This window comes from Acomys minous (genome assembly GCF_964271855.1).
Source record: "Acomys minous genome assembly, chromosome: 5".
NCBI classification, from domain to species: Eukaryota; Metazoa; Chordata; class Mammalia; order Rodentia; family Muridae; genus Acomys; species Acomys minous.
The window spans coordinates 117,323,861-117,342,751 of record NC_140494.1 but is presented as its reverse complement, the minus strand read 5'-3'; the positions used below and the strand labels follow the sequence as shown (position 1 = coordinate 117,342,751).

At 49.1% G+C, this 18,891-nt stretch overlaps 1 protein-coding gene across 1 annotated transcript; it reads right to left on the bottom strand.

Annotated features, from left to right (window-relative positions):
- Positions 1-1,146: 1,146 nt before the first annotated feature.
- Positions 1,147-18,205, bottom strand: CYP11A1 (cytochrome P450 family 11 subfamily A member 1). Its single transcript, XM_084781692.1, has 10 exons — positions 18,136-18,205; positions 14,682-14,898; positions 12,447-12,602; positions 9,272-9,471; positions 7,934-8,137; positions 6,886-7,043; positions 2,966-3,132; positions 2,608-2,686; positions 1,974-2,171; positions 1,147-1,494 (listed from the first exon to the last, which is right to left on the bottom strand). Exons 1-10 carry the CDS (start codon positions 18,200-18,202, stop codon positions 1,354-1,356), a joined length of 1,587 nt encoding a protein of 528 aa, XP_084637818.1. The 5' UTR covers positions 18,203-18,205; the 3' UTR covers positions 1,147-1,353.
- Positions 18,206-18,891: the final 686 nt, after the last annotated feature.

Below are 18,891 nucleotides of genomic sequence, written 5' to 3'. Positions count from 1 at the left end.
GAGGGTGGACAAATGTAGCCAGAGGCAGGAAGTCATGAGGCCTGGGGCCCCACCTGGCCTGGGTTCTGGGCTTGAGCATTCTGGGTGACTCTAGGTGACTGGAAATCTCTCTAGACTCCAGATTCTCCACCCGCTCCATGCAGAGCTGTCTATCTGACCAAGGAGGCCCTTTCCAGCACTGACAGTTCTGAGTCATCTTCAGGAGGGGAGAAAAACAGCATGAAGGACAGAGAGAGACAGACACGGGAAGGAGGGGAAGCAAAAGTCTCAAGAGTGGACCCAGACAGAACATGTAGCCTCGCCAGCAAGGACCAAGCTAGCTTGGCTGCTGTTCTGGGTTGGCCTAGCCCCGACACCTATTTACAGGACTTAGACTTGGGTAGCTGGGAGCCAGCAAGGTACCTGCTTGTGGCAAGACCGTAGAAACAGACCAAGGGGACTTGATAGACCTGGCATAAGAAAGATGTCATATAAACCAGATTCTGATCTAGACACCATCCTGGGCCCTTAGACTATATCCCCCGTGTAGCATGAAAATAGACGTGGGGCATGCCCACAGGAAGGGCAGGTGGGGGCCGGGGAGGCTGCTGTTGGCCTGCGGTCTTCAGGCCCCATCTCCTCACATCAGCCTTTTACCAGCACGGTGTTTCACCACAGGCCTCAGCCATGGCCGCGCTCAAGTCAGAGGAGCCTTTAGAAGAAAGTCCTTACAACCTCACAAGGGGCTCCTATGGCAGTCAGCCAAGCAGGACCCCACACCAGCTTCACCTTCCACACAGTTCCATCCAGGAGGACAACAGGGATGACCTGGAGCTCTCAGGCCACCCTGTCCTCACAGCAGAGCTCCTTGGGTCTGCTTTGGTAGTTCCTGACCTGATGGTACCTCATTCAGACACACACACACACACACACACACACACACACACACACACACACACACACACACGAGTAGATTCTGCTAGCTCCTGCCCTACTGGAGGTGTCACAGTTGGGCTGGATAACTGCTTCCCATCTCCCTACATGCCCTCATCCCACTGTTGGCCAGGGACCAGGATGCATCTCCATGGGGACCATGAATGCCCCAGGAGTCCAATAGAGATAAAACAAAGCAAAGCAAAAACAAAACCACTCTCCAGAGTCCATCTGTTTATTACTCTTCTGGGTAAGTAAAGAGGGAAAGGCGATAAAAGAGAGGGGGGCCCAGCTAACCTAGACAGATAACCACTAAGTGCTGAGAACCATTCCAAAGGAGCAGCTGTTTCTGGAGAAACAGAGGCTGCCCCGCCCCCCAAATGCCACCAATGAGTCCTCTCCCCCCATGTGACTCCAACCTGCTGTTCTGACAGTGCCCTCCTAAGTCGTCATGGTTGGGCCCAGGTCTTTCTTGAGAGGCTGGAAGTTGAAGAAGATGGGCCTCTCGGGCATCAAGATGAGGTTGAACTTGGTCCCCACATCAGTGAGACTTTGGACTTCAATTCTGAAGTTCTCTAACACCTGAAGAAGAAGGAGGCAGGCTTAGGAAATGGAAGGTGGGGATTGACTCTCCTAGGTCACACACACACACACACACACACACACACACACACACACACACACACACGACATCTGTAGACGCAGAGTCCATCTGTCAAGTAGGATCTAAAGAGCATGCTACAAACTATTCACCCTCCCACCATGTCTAGATGGGCCCTGCATGCTCTGGTCCATGAATTTAGTCTTTAGTCTTTGACTTTAACTCGTCGGTGGCAACTGCTCCCACCTCATCTCCTGAGTGGGGACAGATAGATGCTCAGAGGACATCAATGGGTTAGCCCAAAGGAGGAGGCAGCTAGGAGTTGTGGGAGACTAATAAACCCTGCCACTCCCCCCCCCACCCCCGCACTGCCTGGATTCTGCAATAGAGGGAGGAGGGTCTGTGACTTCACTGGGTCCAGGGAAATCCCAGGGTGCTGACATCCCAGAGCCCCACTCACATTGATGAGGAATATGGTCATTTCCAGCTCTGCAATCCGCCGGCCCAGACACTGTCGAACACCCCAACCAAAGCCCAGGTACCGGAAGTGGGTGGTATTTTTGCTTTTGTCCAGCCAACGAGTTGGGTCAAACTTGTTTGGGTTGGGAAAGAAGCTGGGTTCTCGGCCCATGGCATAGCTAGCCACCTGCACCAACATCTAGGAGCAAGGCAACAAGGCTTGAGTAGCTCCCCATAGTCCTGAGTACCACCCTCGCTCCAGCTTTCTCGGGCCCAGCAAACCCAAGACAAGACAGGAGCCTGGCCTTCTGCTCAAGGTGTAGCTTCAAATAAGGGCCCTGCGCCTCTGTGAACCCTGATGAAGACTGAAGGCACAATGCTAGGAATAACCCATGGGGTTTTCCTGTACTCTTCTCAACCTTTGCCTCACCCTGACCCAGAAAGACCAGTCATGTTAGCCTCCCAACCCTGGACCAGGCCAACCACTGCTCACACAAAGAGTCTGTTCCATCTGAGTACTCTACCAATGCCCTAGCGCCGGGAAGAAGGTCTTAGATAGAAGCCTCCATCACCACCGTAACTGAAGCCGGCTCCCTCTCCTCCTCCATCTGACTGGCAGAGCTCCTGAGTCCTACCTTGGCAGGGATCTTGTAATTACGAAGCACCAGGTCATTCACGAGATACCTCTGCAAGGTCACAGAGATGGGATGGAGTCTGCAGAAAGAAGACCCACAGAGATAGATGGTACCAGATCCTGGAGCCAGGCCACATCCTCCATCCTGACTCCCACACCAGCCTGGAATTCCAGCCCCCCCCCCCCACTACAACACCCCAGGGGGAGACTAAGGCAGAACCCGGGTCTAGTTCTCTCTCCCAGGCCCTATTTGTCCCTTCCAAACTTTTCACTTCCTGATTCTAATCTCTTCCACTAGCCCATCCTTGGAACCCTTCCCCAAGGGTTGGGATGGGGAGTCATGGGTACACTGGACTTGCCTCAGTGTCTCCTTGATGCTGGCTTTGAGAAGTGGGACCAACTGCACCATCTTAGCCATGTCTCCCTGGGCCTGGCGCCGGGCAGCCAGAACCTCTGCCCGCAGCATCTCCTGTACCTTCAGGTTGTGTGCCATCTCATAAAGGTTCCACTGGAGGGTCATGGAGGTCTAGTAGGAATACAAGGATTGTAAAAGCCAAGGAGCCCTGTCACTTCAAGGCACCTCAGCATCTATGACTCACATTAAAGAACTTCCCTTTCTTTTACTCTCAATGCCCCCATATCCAAGACCGTTTCCAAAACCTTTGAAAGGCCAGTGTTCAAGAATGTTTTCTCTGTGTCCCGGCAGGGAGCTTGTGATGGAGTCCATTAGTAGAAGGCTTGCCTAATATTTGAAAAGCCCTCAGTCCAATCCCCAGCACCATATCAGCTGGGTGTGTTGGTGCATTCGGGAGGCAGCAGCATTCAGAAGTCCAAGGTCATCCTCAGCTAGCCTGGGCTACCTGACACACTGCCTCAAAAAGTAGCTAATGCTTATGGCGGGATACTCAGAGCAGGATTTGTCTCTGCCTTCACCCTGCACGGCACCATCTCTCATTTTTCTCCTAACAGATAGAGCATCTTCTTCCAGAGGGCTCCAGAGTCTTCCAGAAACCACATGTATACCTCTGTAAGGCTTGCCCCACCCCCACATCGCTAGGTGTAAGGGCATAGGCCTTTAATCTCAGCACTCAGGAGACAGAGGCAGGTGAGTCTCTGAGTTCAGAGCCAGCCTGGTCTATAGAGTTCCAGGACAGCTCACCTATAGCAATTTAAAGCTCAGCATTCACCGAGAAGCAGAGCTGGAAAGTAAAAATCAACCATCCTGAAACCAGACCACAGCTCTGTTCTCGGTCTTTGCTGCAGTTGGTGCAAAAGATGTACTGAGATTACAGAAGCAGAGCCAGCTTGAGCCAGAGGTGGCAGCTGGAGGCATCAGTGACCTCCTCAAGCCCCACAATCCCAAACCCTTCCAAGTCAGCAGATTAAGTCTGTTTGAGGCCCCAGCCAGGAACACCCTCCCTCCTGGGATTTGGGACATGGATTTCAGACATCCTATTTTTGTCCAAGAGGCTTAAACATAAACACCTCTTCCTTCCCAGCAAAGACAAAAGTTTTTAAAAGTCAAGTAATTTCTTGGCTTAAAGTCCTGGCTCCTCAGAGCCTCCAGTGACTTGCAGAGGCTCTAGCCCAACCCCTGGACACCTGCCTGCTGATACTCCACCATCTCTCCTACAACCTCTTCAACACTTGCCCAGTGTCCTAGCTACACAGAGCTTCCGACACTGGGGAATCTTCCTCAAGGCAGTTTCTCCTCCTCCTATTCCTTTACCTACCCAGAAAGCAATTAGAGACTCCTTGAAAACATCAATCACACATATGTTTATCTCAGAGCCTCCAAGTATCTATACAGTAGACACCAGAAATGGTGACCAGATACTAGCTATGTACCTCAGCCAAGTTACTTAACCTCTGTACCATTGTATCATCCAAAAATAACAGATGTTAGCAATATACTTTGAGGTGTCACAGGGCTTTAGTGTCTGTTTTTATTCAAAGCACAGACTCTTTTTTTTTTTAAGATGTATTTATTATATATACAATGTTCTGCCTGCATGTGTGCCTGCCCACCAGAAGAGGGCACCAGATCTCATTATAGATGGTTGTGAGCCACCATGTGGTTGCTAGGAATTGAACTCAGGACCTTTGGAAGAGCAGACAGTGCTCTTAACTTCTGAGCCATCTCTCCAGGCCCCAAAGCACAGACTCTTAAGTTGCTCAATGGGCAACAAAACACAAGATAAAAGTCTGACATCTTTTAAGGAAGGCAGGCTGGAGAATCCACCCAGAAGCCAGGCCTCACTGTCTACGTCCACATCACTGCCTTTTTACAATCTTCAACTCTGAATCAGATTCTTGCTCAACTCTGTTCAAAAAAACATCATCTGATCCCTTAGGGGAAAAAAAAGTCTGTAACAGCTACTACCCAAGTTGATTAGTCTAGCTTGCCTACGCTATCTCTTCTCCTCTGAGGCCGAAGGCACCACGATAAGAGAAACTTAGATGGTGTTGAGATTCCAAGAACAGAATCTTGCAAGCAGATGGTCACCTCATGATGGGGTTGCCCCCACCCCCAGTTACCATAACTGCAATCAAAGCAAACTGCCTCCCCGAGAGGCATCTCATGACCAACACTGAATGCCCCACATCCCTAATGGACAGTTCTCCTTTAGACGCTCTTAGTGATCAATAGCTGTGCGTGCCTCTCCATCTCTCTCTGTGACGTGTGGCAAGTATGTTAATACCCCTGCCTCCATGCCCAAATCCATGTCTTCATCCCAACTCGGGCTGTTGTTGTCGTTGTTGTTGTTGTTGTGTGGTGGTGGTGGTGGTGGTGGTGGTGGTTTTTTGATACAGTTTCTCTGTGTTACAGAGCCCTGCCTCTGACTCCCGAGCGCTAGGATTAAAGATATGCTCCACCACCGCCTGGCCATCCCAACTCTTTGTATCTCATAAAGTGACTACATTTAGATGCACCTTCCAAGGAGACTATGGGTAAAGCGGGGAGTTGGTGAGCTCTAGGCAAGTAACCACGCCCTAAAAAGAGGAATAAGCCAAGAGAGCACACAGAGGGAAGCCCAAGGGTGGACAGGAGGAGGATGGCTGCCTTCAAGGCTCAAAATGAATCCGATCCTGCTCACACCCTGATGATGATTCCAGATTCAAACTGTGAGAAAACAAACGTCTTCTGTGGGAACCACTAATCTGTTATTGTGGCTTATACTCCCAAGACTGCCAGACTCCTGTCTCTGGACTGAGGACACTGTAATTCTACCATGTGGGAGCCCAAGACAGGAGGACTGGTATGAATTCAAGGCCAGCCTGAGCTATAAAGTAAATTCCAGGCCCACTTACACTACAGAGTGAGACCTTGTCCAACAACAACCCCAAACCATACAAAGGGTCTAAAAGTGTAGTTCAGTTGGTAGATTGCTTGCCTAGCATGCATGAAACTTTGGACTTGGTTCCAGCTCTGTATAAAATCTAACATGGTGGGGCAGGAGAGATGGCTCAGCAGTTGAGAGCACTGGCTCTTCTTCCAGAGGACCTGGATCCAATTCTAAGCACCTAGATGGTGGTTCCCAATCATAACACCAGTGCCAGGGATCTGACACCATCTTCTGGCCTCCTCAGATACCCAGGCACTCACACAGTACACAGACATACATGCAAGCAGGACAGTCATACACGTAAAAAACAAACAAATAAAAGCAAACTATCTTAAAGAGTCAAACATTGAGCCGGGCACGGTGGCGCACGCCTTTAATCCCAGCACTCGGGAGACAGAGGCAGGCGGATCGCTGTGAGTTTGAAGCCAGCCTTGTCTACAAAGCGAGTCCAGGACAGCCAAGGCTACACAGAGAGACCTTGTCTCAAAAAGCCAAAAAATAAATAAAAAGTACAAAACATGGTGATAACACCCCTTTAATTCCTAAATTCAGGACGTAGAGGCAGAAGAATCAGGAGTCCGAGGCCATCCTTGACTATATAATGAGTTCAAAGCCACCCTGGGCTACATAAGCCCCCATCTCAAAGCAAGAACTGAACCTAAGTTATTCCTTTCTTTCTCACAAATGAGTCAGTCTCAGATCTTGCCCTACGAGTGGTAAATATTAATTGGCTCATGACGGGACTTTGACCTCACCCTTCTAGGAGAACACTGTTTAGGGCCCAACATCAAGAGAGAGAGAGAGAGAGAGAGAGAGAGAGAGAGAGAGAGAGAGAGATCATATGGAAGAGGCCAGCCTCTCGCCTTGAACAGTTTCAGACAACACAGCTAGTGGAGACCACGGAGGCTCATGCTGGGCCCCACAGCACTCACCGTATCCACCCCTCCTGCCAACATCTCTGTAATATTGGCCTGAATGTTCTTGAAAGGCAGCTTGTTGCTTCCCAGGAGGCTATAAAGGACACCAGGGTACTTGCTGAAGTCTCGTTTCTGTCTTAAGTCCCAGTAGAAGTTCTGGGTGTATTCATCAGCTTCGGAGCAGGAAGAAAAACAGAGTGAGGCTCCCTGCAGCTGGGAGGGTGGGAGGGTCTGTCTTCATGGGGGTTGGGGGAGCTAAGGCCTGAGTACTCAAGAGCCCCTGCTTAGTAGGCAGACCTTTTAATAAGCCTCTATCTTGTAGTAACTCCTTCATATCTGTTTTGTCATTTAATTCCTCTCTTTAAAAAAAAAAAATATATATATATATATATATATATATATATATATATATATATATATATATTGCGTATTAATGTTTTACCTGCGAGCATGTCTGTATACCATGTCCATGAAGGCCAGAGGAGATTATTGGATTGCCTGGGACTGGAGGTACAGATAATTGTGAGCTACCGTGTAGATTAGGAATTGAACCAGGGTCCTCTGGAAGAGCAGCCAGTGCTCTTAATAACAACTGAGACAGTTCTCCTGCTCTTGTCATTTAATTTTCTTTCTTTCTTTTTTCTTTTTTCTTTTTCCTGAGAGCACTGAGTTTAATACACGAGGATACAGGGTGCTTCACCATCCTGCCTGCTCTTCAATAAAAGGTTGGTGGTCACTTGTCATTTAATTCCTGATTATCACCACTGTGGTGTTTGTGTGTGGTGTGTGTATGTGTGTGTGTGAGAGAGAGAGAGAGAGAGAGAGAGAGAGAGAGAGAGAGAGAGAGAGAGAGAGAGATCGTGGGTGCCTATGGAGGCCCAAAGAGTAGAACAAAACCCCCAGAGCTGGGGTTACAGGCAGTTTGTAATTCTCCTAATGTGAGTCCTGGAATTCAAACCCAGGTCCTCTATAAGAGCAAGTAAGTGTCTCTAACTTTTGAGCCACGCCCCCTAGCCCCTAGCCCCACCTCCTGAGTCCCGCTGGAGGGAGGAGCCCTCGTCACCTTTATTGAAAATCACATCCCAAGCAGCAGCGTGGTCCTTCCAAGTCTTAGTTCTGAAGAGTCGAAAGAAGTCCGGAGGCACGTTGAGCATGGGGACACTGGTGTGGAACATCTGGTAGACCGCATCGATGAACCGCTGGGACTCAGGGTCCACGACCTCTTCCAACATCCCCAGGCGCTCCCCAAATACGACACTGGTGATGGCTGCAAGTGGGAGGCTGAGACTGAGGACCCTCTTCTGACCCAACCTTCTGAGATCCTCAGTCCCCAGAATCTCCTCCTCCCAAGTCCACCACATACGGGAGCTCTCCCTCATCCTCAGCTTCCTCCAGCAAAGCAACTGAGACCCGCGCCTCCAAGGGATGGAAGGAAGCTGCCCTTCTGCACAGAACTCGGGTCCCTCAGAGGGATGTAGGGGAGGCCCTGGAAAGGATGCTTCGGTGGAAAACACAAACTCCACCTGAGTCAGAATGAGACTGTCCTAGAGGGATTTCCCCCTTGTAATTGTCTGCATTCGCTATATCATACACGGGCTGGGAGCTCAGGATATCAGTCTCTGAGTCACATAGGGCTCAGTCTGGCTGGAACAAAAAGATCACAACAACCTTCAAGTGTCCTCACCTACCACATGAAGAATTCGAATGTCAATTTCATACCAAGCCCAAGGTACCCCAGATCTTCTGCAGGTATCACATGATCTCCACTAAGCCATAGGCATGAAGCGTTCCTAGGTCTTTGCTGCCTAACTTCCCTACGCAGGCTGGATAACATCTAGGTGTCCTTCCCCCGCCCAGCTCCGATCAAGCCAGCCAGCCTCTTATCTCCTGCTCAGCTTCAAGGGTTTCTAGGAAAGGGAAACTTGCAGCATGAAGACCTAAGCCAAGCTCTGGCTTTTGGAGGATGGTGGCACGGAGGACCTAGGTTTTGGGGACCCTCCCCCATACAACATGAATGTCGGATAAGAGGGACCTGGCTACCCCCGGGCAGCTGGCAGTGCAGAGTGTGTCCGGAAAGTTAATCAACACAAGAAGGTGACTGCTGGGGCTGGAGAGATGGCTCAGTGGTTAAGAGCGCCTGCTGCCTGCTCTTCCAAAGGTCCTGAGTTCAATTCCCAGCAACCACATGGTGGCTCATAACCATCTGTAATGTGATATGGTGCCCTCTTCTGGCTTGCAGGAGTACATGCAAGCCGAGCACTGTATACACAATAATAAATAAATAAATCTTTAAAAAGAAGAAGAAGAAGAAGAAGAAGAAGAAGAAGAAGAAGAAGAAGAAGAAGAAGAAGAAGAAGGTGAATGCTGGCTCCCCGCCCCCAGCCAAGCGCAAGATCCTTACACTCAAAGGCAAAGCGAAACAGGTCATCACTGATGTCCCCTGAGAAATTTCCAGAGTTTTGCTGCTTGATGCGTCTGTGCAAGACTTTGATGAAGTCCTGAGCCACACCTTCCAGCATGGGCACAAAGTTCTGGATGGCTTCAGGTGCCATCACCTCCTGGTTTAGGATGACTCGGTCTTTCTTCCAGGCATCCGAACTCCTGGGGAAACACAGGTCTTCGCACCTCATGGTCACAGACGCCACCCCACCCCCACCCCCCAGACCCGGCATGGAGGAACTGGCTAGGATCTCAAGCCTCCAGAGCCTGCAGCATCACTGCCTCCACTTCTCCCAACATTTGCTCTTGTCTCCTACTCCTTCCCTGCCTTGTCTGGCCTAGGAGAGGAGAACGGAAGAAAGATGGTGACAGAAAACAAAAATCCTGATTGCCTTCCACTCTGGCTGCTGCCGCCACCACCCGCCACCAGGCACGGGAAACTCATCACCCTTGAAGTAACTCTAAGTGGGCTCCCTCGGAGCCTGCCTTGCACACACTCCCCTGCTTTCGCCCAACTTTGCCACTGAGGGCTCCTCTCCATCATCTTTCTCGTTCCCACACAGGTGAAGATGACTGACCTTCCCAACACACACACACACACAAAGTGTCTGAGTATGCACTGTGTTGGGGATCCCAGCTACTCAGGGACGCCTCATTAAAACCCTGAGTTTAGGAACACCAAAAAGCCTCAGCAGGTAAAGGCATTTACTACTGAGCTTGAAGACCTAAGTCAGGCTACAAAGATCTTACTGTATTTTGGAGAGTTTGTTTGTTTAAGAATGCTGTTCTGGGGCTAGAGAGGTGGCTCTGCAGTTAACAGCACTGTCTGCTCTTCCAGAGGTCCTGAGTTCAATTCCTAGCAACCACGTGGCGGCTCACAACTATCTATAATGTGATCTGATGCCCCCTTCTGGCATGCAGGTGTACATGCAGATAGAGCATCCATATACATAAACTAAATACAATCTTAAAAAAAAATGCTGTTGTGAGCTGGCAAATGGCTCACTGCTCTTGCAGAGAAACCAAGTTTGGTTCCCAGTACCCCTGGAGGGCAATTCACAACCACTTATAACAGCTCCAGAGGACCCAATGCCTTCCTCTTTCCTCCAAGGGCACCTGTATACACATGGCATTTGCTTACACATACATACACACATAAATAAAATAATAAGAATAAAAAACTTTTGGGGGGCGAGTTTTGAGACAGGGTTTCTATGTATAACTCTGGCTGTCCTGGAACTCACTTTATAGACCAGGCTGGCCTCATAGAGATCCACCTGCCTCTGCCTCCTGAGTGCTGGCATTAAAGGTGTGCACCACCAAGTTCAGCAAAAATAAAAACTTTTAAAAGAAAAATGTAGGGTTTGGGAACAAAGAATGTTGTAAACTCATGTCCCATGGGCATCTGACCACTTGGAGGAGCCCCTAGCCTGAATCCCTTGCTCCTCTTTGTGTACGGTTTTACTGAGTCTTTCCTAAAAGGTACTAAAAAGAAGGTACAGTTAGTTCCATGTTTTAAAATATCTGGCAGACTTTGAGGTACTTGCCTCCTCTACTCAGGTTCACCTTTCAAAATAGTTCCATTGCGGACCCGAGTCTGTACGCTGCAACCTTTCTCTCACCCACCGCCCTCTCTTGTCTCGACCATCTAGGAGGCTTCCTGATTTTTGTATTATAACCAGGAGAAACATTCTATCCTATGTCCCTGCCCCCTGAGGGGAAATATTCTGTGGCATATGCCTCTAAAGCTAGAAACACTGTGTGAGTCACAGGCATCACGGCCCTGGGAATAGCAGGCTTGGGAGGTAACATGCAAGTGCCATCCACACAGAGGCCTGGTTTATTCTCCCACCACAGTGGACCAGAGCACCAGTTACTCCAGACAACTCCAGTTGCTCCAGGGCCTTGCCAGCCCTTGATCTAGTCACATTTGAATTGTTCAACGATGCTAGGTGTGGTGGCAGAGGCAGGCAGATGTCTGCGAGTTTGAGGCCAGCAACTTCTAGGAAGTTCTAGGTTCTGTAGAGAGACCCTGTCTCAAAACAACAAACATATAATAAATACAAACAAATTTTTCAGTGAGCAATTTAGTAGAAAACAGTATCTACATCTCAATGGCACATTTTGCTATTTCTCACAGCCCCTTCAGGCTGCAGGATCCCACTTTATTTGCCCTTGAGTTGCTAACACCTGGCACAAAGCCCAGTGTTCTATTCAGTAAGTGCTTGGTAAAGTGGCACTTCATAGTTAAAGCAAGCAGGAGAACTTTGCAAAGTCTTCAGTATTGATAAAGAGCTTCAGCCTGATATTTCCCTGGAAATTTATGGGACAGTTCTTTTTTTTTTTAAAGAATTATTTTTTTAATTTTTTAAAGATTTATTTATTTATTATTATGTATACATGTATACAGTGCTCTGCCTGCATGTACACCTTCCAGAAGAGGGCATCAGATCACATTATAGATGGTTGTGAGCCACCATGTGGTTGCTGGGAATTGAACTCGTGACCTCTAGAAGAGCAGTCAGTGCTCTCAACTGCTGAGCCATCTCTCCAAGCCCCAAAGGGTGTTTTGTTTTGTTTTGTTTTGTTGTGTTGTGTTGTGTTTTTGTTCCTTTTCTGTCCATTGGTATTTCTTCCCCCCTGGATTTCTGAGAGATTGCATGCACTGAATCCAGGCTTAGAGATCCTTGTGAGGAGCCACAGGGGACACTGGGAACTGAACTCGGGTTGTCAGGTTCTCTGCTAGAACAAGCCATGTTCATAAACGCTGCGCCATCTCTCCAGCCAGGAAAGTTCCTTATCACCACCACCATCACTATCATCACCACCATCATCACCATCACCACCAGCATCACCAGCATCACCTCCATCATCATCAGCACCATCATCATCACCACCAGCATCACCTCCATCATCATCACCAGCATCACTGGCATCATCACCACCACCATCATCATCATCACCAGCATCACTGTCATCATCATCACTGTCATCACCACCATCACCACCATCACCACCATCATCACCATCATCACCATCATTTTTTTTTTTGCCTTAGAGACTAGAAAGGTGAGAAGAGCATTCTCTCCCCACTTCCCTCCAACACCCTCCACACATAAGGTTCACTCAGAACTCACTTAAACAGGACCCCAATGGGTCTCTGGTAATACTGGTGATAGGCGACCCAGGGGGGCACAAGGTATCGTTCCGGGTTGGGACCCTCGCATGAAAAGAGCAGCGCTGCATCGTTAGGGTCCATGATATAAACAGACTCCATGTTGCCAAGCTTCTCCCTGGAAAGACAAGAGAAATTGATGCTGCAACTGTAACAGACACACACACAAAAAAAACCCTGGGCAGCCAGGCCTTTCCACACAACTGGGACACAGCTTTCTGGCTGGGGCCTTCACTCGACAGAGCCTCAGTCTCATCTATGACATGGAGATGGATGTGACATCTGTCTCTGAAGAGGCAAGCATGACACACGTATCCATGAGTGTTGTGACTCATGCCAAGGGACAGCTTCACGGACACTGTCCTGCGTGACACAGCCACCCCAAGCCTCCCATTCATAATCATGTTGATTCTATGCTGGATTTTCTTGTCCTGCTGGGCTTGGAGCCATTGGAGCCATGGCACACTTCCATGTCACCCTGCAGTAAATGCCCTGCATCTCCCACATCCCAGGCCAGCCAGGTCCTTTAGTCACCTTGCCCAGGAGTCAGACGGGACCCTTCACTTCTATTAGAGTAAAACTGCAGGGCTGGGGAGTGGCTCAGTGATTAGAGCTTGCTCAGTTCCCAGCAGCCAAGTTGGATAGCTCCAGGGGCGGGGGAGATCTAAGACCCTCTCCTGGCCTCTGAGGGCAACTGCACTGCACTCATGTGCACATATCTCCCTCAACAGATACACAAGTACACCTAATTAAAATTTTAAACTTAATCTTTGCTTAAGTGAAATTGTAATAAAAAAACAAAAACAAAAAAAAATTAAACCCCGAGTACGGATGACCTCTAGAAACCTCCCCTTCGGTGTTTTTCCATCTTCCACTATCTCACTAACCCTACACCGGCCATGGCCTGAAAGTCCTTGAAATGCCATCAGGATCATCTGTCTCACTTCTGAGACATGCGCCAAAGGCAATGACCCGGCATCAGCAGAACGCCTGGGAGGCAGATAGTCATAAGGGCAGCGAGGCCCAGTGCTCACTTTAAAGGCCATCTTCAAAAGGCAACTGTCCACCCCGTGGACTACTACACTCTTTAGAGGGGAGGAGAGGAAGACTATTTCAACGCACTGGGGAAACACCTCCACATGACACACACAGTAGTCACATTCTTAGTCGGACTCAAGTGTCATGCAAGTTAAGGATGGGTGTCATTGCAATTATTCACTCGTTTTTTTTTTTTCTTTCCACCAACTGCTCTCTAAAGAACGCAAGGGCTTCCTAGTATGGGGGACCACGCAGGCTGCGCTTTAAACCTTTCTTTTATTCAGCTTGCTACCTTCTAGGCTCTCAATGACAGCATCCTCCTGACTGTGGAGCAAGGTGTCCCACTACGGGGTTCCCAGTATACTGGCTTAAGCCTGGTGGTCTATGACTTTGTTAAGTCCCTTCTCTTTACAGAAAATGGGGGTAGGGTGGGGGGTAATAACACCAGCTTCAAGGGGCACAGCATAACACGCAGAGGGAAAAGGCAGAGATAACGGTTAATAAAACAGGGCACTCTGGCTGGGACAGCTTGAAAGTAGGAGTAAGGGTCGTGTCATTGATACCTCCCTCCCAGCTGCAGCACCTCCCAGCTCTCCAAGCAGCTCCTAGGGAAAAGCCCACAAGTAGCCTATAGACTTTTGACAGAAAGTCCTGGGAAGTTAGGGCAGGCCACAGACTCTGAGACTTCAGAAGCCAAGCACGGCAAGATCATTGTTCCTAGAGATGCTTAGGAAACAAAACTGGACACTGCAGAGCCACAAAGGGCCTGACAGTAAGGTTGGCACCATAGCGCGGGGGGGGGGGGGGGGGGCATTTGGGGGGGGAGAGTATAGATGCCACTAGCCAGTAGTCAGGTGACCGAAGCCTCATTTCTTTCCCCTGAATGTGGAGATAGCAAACTTGCATTTTATGGAGGCAGGAGGAGAGTGGGTAAAGGGTGGGTCACTGTGTGCTCACACCCCTTCCCACCAGGAAGTACGAATATAGAAAGATAAAGTCCTGAAGCCAGTAATCAGGAGGGTCTATGCTTTTCTTACCACCATCGCCAGCCTGGAAGAAATAGAAACAGAAGGCAGGTACGACCAGTGAACAGACTGCCTGGAGCCAGGTCCTTCCCCCCCCCCACCCAATGCCTGCCACCAGCCCCTGCCAAGCTTACCTGTAAATGGGGCCGTACTTCTGGAAATTCTGCATGTGGTGATAATGCATTCTGTGTGTGCCACTCTCCCTCCAGAAGTGGTACAGATTTAGCCAACCATTGTCACCAGGGGAAGGGATCTCATTGAAGGGACGAGGGCTATTAGTGGAGACACCAGTTCCCTTTCCAGCGGTCGGCACTGGACCCTGCCAGGTCGGGCTCAGGAAAGGTTGGCAGCCTTTGACGAGCGCAGAGCGGAGGGAAAGTCCTTTGGCCAGCATACTGTCCCCACGACTGCCACTTCTTGCTGAGCAAGTGCCTCTGCCTCAAACCTCCAGATCCACACTTATAACCACTAGCTCAAGGCTAAGAGGAAAGCTGATGGACCGATGACCTTCCCCCTCCTCCTCCAGAGGGCTGGCCCCACACAGCCCCTCCCAAACTCAGAGAAGGAACTTTCCAACTTTCTGTCTGAAAGGTCTACTATAGTCAGGTTAGGCAAACAGTGACAGGAGGCTCCAGGCCTCTGACCTCAGTGTCCACCCAAGACTGCTATCCTCCAGACACCCTAAAAGGCAAGTTTGCTATCTTCACTTTCAGGGGGTAAAAAAAAAAAAAAGGAGGCTTGGACCTCCTGACTAATCTAGGTCTCCACCCTGCTTGGCTTCCAACCTCAGCTTCAGGCTCTTTTTTTGGCTCTGCAGCTGGGTTTGCTTGCTTCCATTTCCTGCTGTTTCATAGGAGCAAGGTGGTCTGCTGGCCCCTAGGTGGGGTCCAGGGGCTGACAACCATCTTCTAAGATGAGCGATATCCTGAGATCATAGGTCAGGAGGGGCTGAGCAGCAACCTGACCAGTTGCAGGACAGCTGACATCTTTCTCGTCCCCACCCCCGCCCCCACCCCCCACCATTACCCAGACTTACACATGGTTAATTATTAACCGATCTATACAGTTCCCTAATTCTTGAAATTGTACTTTTTTTTTCTCTCTCCTTGACAAAACATACTCCATGTTCTTTTGGAAATGGTCTGACTAGCAAGTATTGCTATTATTATTTTCATTTTGTCCTGAAGGTCCTCCTGCCTCAGTGTCCTGAGTCCCGGGATTATACATGTTCTTTCCCCGTTTGCTTTTAAAACAGGATTGTACTATGTTGCCCAGGCAACCATTTACCCTTCTCTTCTTCCCAAGGGCTGAGATTTTAGTTATGTATGTTCTTCCACATCCTGCTTGGCATGTTCTCTCTTCAGCCAATGCTGACATATGTCAAAACTCACTGAGATACATACACCCTTGTCGTTGATTTAAATAAGGCCTCACTCAACAAGACAGGGGTAGGGCCATATTCGTATGGTCCTAACTTTGGAAGGAGAGACAGCAGAATCGGGAACTCAAGGACGTTCTTATCTACACAGTAAATTTGAGGTCAGTCCAGGCTACACGAAACCTTGTTTCAAAGGACAAAATTAACTCTCTACCCCAAAATCCACATATACATGGGAATGTACATGTTTTGAGTGTTGGTTTCTTTTAGTTTGCTCTCACTACTGGATTAATTTGCAAGGTGTCCTTTGCTTCATGCCTTTTTGTTTTTGTTTGTTTGTTTTGTTTGTTTGTTTTTGAGACATTGTCTTTCTGTATAGTCCTGGCTGTCCTGGAGCTCACTGTATAGACAAAGCTGGTTTTGAACTCATGGAGATCTGGTAGCCTCTGCCTCCTGAGTGCTGGGATTAAAGGCGTGTGCTACTATACCTAGCTCTGTTTGTATTTCTTGATCTGTAAAATTGTAGAATTTATCTCATGGCGTTTTGAGTGTATAATGTCTGTCCTGAATTGCCTGGTTCTTATAACTAAACAATAATTCTGTGTGGTTATCAGCTCGTCATTTGTTAAAACTTTTCACTTTGTCTTTATCATTGACATAGGCAGACACCCCACTTTTGGAGTGCAGAGAAAGGGACTTTGTGGTACAGGCTGGTCTCTGCCTTCTAAATGTTGGAATTCCCATCTTGATAAAAAATTCTTTATTCATTAAAAATAATAATAGTAAATAAATAAGCCGGGTGTGGTGGCGCACACCTTTAATCCCAGCACTTGGGAGGCAGAGGCAGGCAGATCGCTGTGAGTTCAAGGCCAGCCTGGTCTACAAAGTGAGTCTAGGACAGCAAAGGCTACACAGAGAAACCCTGTCTCAAAAAGTCAAAATAAATAAATAAGGTCTCACTGTGTAGCCCTGGCTAGCCTGGAACTTGATATGTAAACCAGGCTGGCCCTGAACTTACAAGAGATCTACCTGCCTCTGCCTCCTGAGTGCTAGGGTTGAGGAAGGCGTGGTCACCACGCCTCACTCTTGTCAGTTTCTTTGTTCTTCATTTTATTGAATGCTATTCCACTGAAAAGGCTAATAAAATTTTGTGGGGTTTTTTTTCTAACAGATTATTTTTCTTGTGGATTATCACTGTAGGTAGAGGGTAGTCTACCTTGATCCTGGAAAGAAAAAAAAAGATGCAAGAGGCATCAGGTATAGTTATCTTTGGCTATACTGAGGTCAGCCTGGCCTATATGGGAGTCTATCTCAAAAAATGGGAGGGATGTGATAGGAAAGGAGGGAGAGGAAATGTGAATGTGGGAGGGAAACTGGACTCCTGTGGCCCTGTGTTGTCACTAGCAGATGGCAGGGAAGGGACAGAAATCCATCACATTGGGTCCTAGGAAGGATAACAGCCCATCACGCCTGAGCCGCCTTCCGGCTGATTCAGGTTGGCAGCCATCTGACTCTCCACTTATCAGGCCAATTAACACTCTAGGTTTTCATCAAAACAGCTGGGTATCCTGGCCTGGGCTGTGTAGGTGTGAATTCCCATGCCTCTCCGCAGAAACCCACTGCCCTTCTTCTGAGCAGAGGAAGGGAGGTCCAGACTGGCAGACAACAGCAGAAGGAAGCCAAGAAGCCAGGTGGCAGGCAGGAGGGAGCAGAAGAGGCAGGCTGGAGCTGGGTCAGGGGACAGAGAGCCAGGGCCCGTGGAGGCAGGAGGAGAGAGACCATCTTCATAAAAAGTTCCTTCTGTTGGTTTCGTGGCAGTGATCAGAGGGCTCAGGGGAAAGGGGGGTGGCGGGGTGGGGGAGAAAAATCAAGGCCACACAAAGACTCCCTGGGGGAATGAACTTGCGGTGAGGCTCTGTCTTAACCTCTCTACTACAGGAAGAATGGGTCCCGGTAAGTAGGACTTGGGCCTGGTCCAGCTGCCTAAAGCTTGTCCTATAGGCTTCTTGTACTCTGGTCTCCAGGCCCTTGGACCTGGATTTCTTTCAGACCTTTAAACATACTTTCTGTGAGTAGCAGATCAGTCATCTAACAGAAATCAGGAGGCCTGGATTTGGGAACTGATCAGCACCCTAGGGAAGATTACATTGGATGTTAGAAAGAGTACGTGGCTTACTCAGTCTTAGCCAAAAAGGACCCTTAGATCTCACCTGTATCTGTGGAATAATAAGATGGAGGCTCGCCATGTTCAGGGTGTTTTGCATGGCTTTCCTTCATCTTCACAACTCCCTTAGCGGGTAGGTTGAGACCCTTGCCTGAGTAAGAAACTAAAGCTCAGCCAAGATGGCTGCTTGCCCAGAATCACAATGCTGACTAGCAAGGTGGGAGCTATTCAAGTCTAAGCTGTTACCATCTGAGGTCTTGGCTCTCAAACCCCCCTTACCATGCTGTTGAATGGGCCTGGGAAACAAGTAAGGACCGTTGACATCATAAGGGCACACCCTGCAAACCAAAGTTGCTAGCTGGATTGCCTGGTGTCACGGGATCACTTCTTTCAGCTCCCATTGTACAGATGTGGAAAGTGAGGTCTAGGGAGGAGCAGATACCCACCATGGGTCACTAGAACACAGAAGGGATTAGCTCTCTGGGTCCCCACAGAACCACAAGGGCCCAATCAAGGGATGGCTCGCCCCTCCCCGCCACCTCTCCCCCCCACCCCCACAAGGTCTCCTGTGTGAGGCCAACCTCCAGTGGTAGCCCACTCCTGCTGAGGTTTCCAGGTGAGGTTGGAGGACAAGGCCAGGGGTAAGGAGGAAGCTTCAGTCTCCTCCGGCCTTGGAGAGACTTGAGGAAGCAAAGGAATTTCACCTGAGAACCTGATCCTTCATTATCCCTCACCCAGTACCTTGGGGTCAATATGGCTGACTCAGAAGGCTCCTGTGTCCACTGAGCTAACATCCATGGTC

What these genes read in the sequence shown, in the direction of transcription:
- CYP11A1 (XM_084781692.1), bottom strand. Translation starts at nt 18,202, where the DNA reads ATGAAGGAAAGCCATGCAAAACACCCTGAACATGGCGAGCCTCCATCT. An exon ending in GGATGTGATTTTCAATAAAG is followed by an intron (nt 7,044 to 7,933) that starts GTGACGAGGGCT and finishes CCTGCTCCGAAG; the next exon opens with CTGATGAATACACCCAGAAC. An exon ending in ATTACAAGATCCCTGCCAAG is followed by an intron (nt 2,172 to 2,607) that starts GTAGGACTCAGG and finishes CCTTGCTCCTAG; the next exon opens with ATGTTGGTGCAGGTGGCTAG.